Source organism: Chaetura pelagica, unplaced genomic scaffold (genome assembly GCF_000747805.2).
Source record: "Chaetura pelagica isolate M959 unplaced genomic scaffold, ChaPel_1.0 scaffold2982, whole genome shotgun sequence".
In the NCBI taxonomy this organism is placed as follows: domain Eukaryota; kingdom Metazoa; phylum Chordata; class Aves; order Apodiformes; family Apodidae; genus Chaetura; species Chaetura pelagica.
The window spans coordinates 3,567-5,222 of record NW_009952555.1 but is presented as its reverse complement, the minus strand read 5'-3'; the positions used below and the strand labels follow the sequence as shown (position 1 = coordinate 5,222).

Here is a 1,656-nt window from a genome sequence, read left to right as displayed (position 1 = left end):
AGAACCCCCCATCCCCTCCAAAAGAAGTGCCCGCTCCCCCTAACCAAGTAGCAGCAAATCCAGGGAGGAAATGTCCCTGGATACTGGGAAAGCCCCCCCCCAGGCAACACTGGGAATGCCCCTTCCTGGGAGTTTGGGATCTGGCAGACTGGGAGTGAGCTCCTGGGGACACAAGGATCACCCCCTGGGACACCAGGATCCTCTCTGGGACACTGGGATCCCCCCGGGACACTGGGATCCCCCCCATCCCTTCTGAGGAACCTCCCCCTTCCCAGGCTCTATCCAGGGAGGAAGGAGCCCCCTGGGAACACTGTGCTCTCCCTTCCCAGGCTCCTGGGATCTACTAGGTCCCCCAGGACACCAGGATCTCCCCCTGGGACACCAAGATCCTCTCTGGGACACTGGGATCCCCTCTGGGACACTGGGATCCCCCCCATCCCTTCTGAGGAACCTCCCACTCCCCCTTCCCAGGCTCTATCCAGGGAGGAAGGAGCCCCCTGGGAACACTGTGCTCCCCCTTCCCAGGCTCCTGGGATCCAGTAGGTCCCCCAGGACACCAGGATCTCCCCCTGGGACACCAAGATCCCCTCTGGGACACTGGGATCCCCTCTGGGACACTGGGATCCCCCCCATCCCTGCTGAGGAACCTCCCACTCCCCCTTCCCAGGCTCTATCCAGGGAGGAAGGAGCCCCCTGGGAACACTGTGCTCTCCCTTCCCAGGCTCCTGGGATCCAGTAGGTCCCCCAGGATCTCCCCCTGGGACACCAAGATCCCCTCTGGGACACTGGGATCCCCTCTGGGACACTGGGATCCCACCCATCCCTTCTGAGGAACCTCCCACTCCCCCTTCCCGGGCTCTATCCAGGGAGGAAGGAGCCCCCTGGGAACACTGTGCTCCCCCTTCCCAGGCTCCTGGGATCCAGTAGGTCCCCCAGGACACCAGGATCTCCCCCTGGGACACCAGGATCCCCTCTGGGACAGTGGGATCCCCCCCATCCCTTCTGAGGAACCTCCCACTCCCCCTTCCCAGGCTCTATCCAGGCAGGAACGATTCCCCCCGGGAGCCCGGAAACACCTCCCGGCGCAGCGGGAACTCCTGGTTCCCAGGGGAAAGGGAACCCCTGGTTCCCAGGAGAAAGGGAACCCCCAGCTCCCTCACCACTGGGTTTCAGGTACTTCTTGGCGTGCAGGTAACTCTCCAGCATCCTCTCGTTGAAGAGCATGTAGCCCATGGGCTCAGAGATGATGATGTCCACCTGCTCGGGCAGCGCCACCTCCTCCACCTTCCCCGGGATCACCACGATCCGCTCCGTCAGGTTGTTGCTCTTCACCAACACCTGGGAAAACAGCCCCACCAGGAAATCCACCCGGGAGAGGGTGGGAGAAGAGGGTTGGGAAGGGAATTCCCGAGGGAGAAAGGAAAGGGGGGCCTGACCTCAGCGTGTTGGGCCATGGTACTGGCTTCTACTGCGTAGATTTTCCGGGCTCCGGCTTGGGCGGCGAAGAAGGAAAGGATCCCTGAGCCACAACCAACGTCCAGGACAATCTGGGATCAGGGAGAGGAGGGTGAAGGATCCCGGGGTGGATCCCGCTGGGAAAGCCTTGGGATTGTTAGGAGGGATGAGGGTGGAGGCAGGGGGGAGGTGGGAATGGGT

At 62.7% G+C, this 1,656-nt stretch overlaps 2 protein-coding genes across 2 annotated transcripts in view; both read right to left on the bottom strand.

Moving 5' to 3' along the window:
* Positions 1 to 1,160: 1,160 nt before the first annotated feature.
* LOC104398875 (histone-arginine methyltransferase CARM1) overlaps positions 1,161 to 1,656 on the bottom strand; it is a gene marked incomplete at both ends in the record, with an annotated part of 2,346 nt that continues 1,850 nt past the window's right edge. Inside the window, 2 exons of the mRNA XM_010009029.1 lie at positions 1,161 to 1,338; positions 1,437 to 1,547. Of these exons, the coding sequence (XP_010007331.1) occupies positions 1,161 to 1,338; positions 1,437 to 1,547 (289 nt within the window). The remainder of the gene's footprint in view (positions 1,339 to 1,436; positions 1,548 to 1,656) is intronic.
* LOC104398874 (proline-rich protein 2-like) overlaps positions 1,554 to 1,656 on the bottom strand; it is a 1,409-nt gene continuing 1,306 nt past the window's right edge. The window contains exon 3 of the mRNA XM_010009028.1: positions 1,554 to 1,592. Within this exon, the coding sequence (XP_010007330.1) occupies positions 1,554 to 1,592 (39 nt within the window). The remainder of the gene's footprint in view (positions 1,593 to 1,656) is intronic.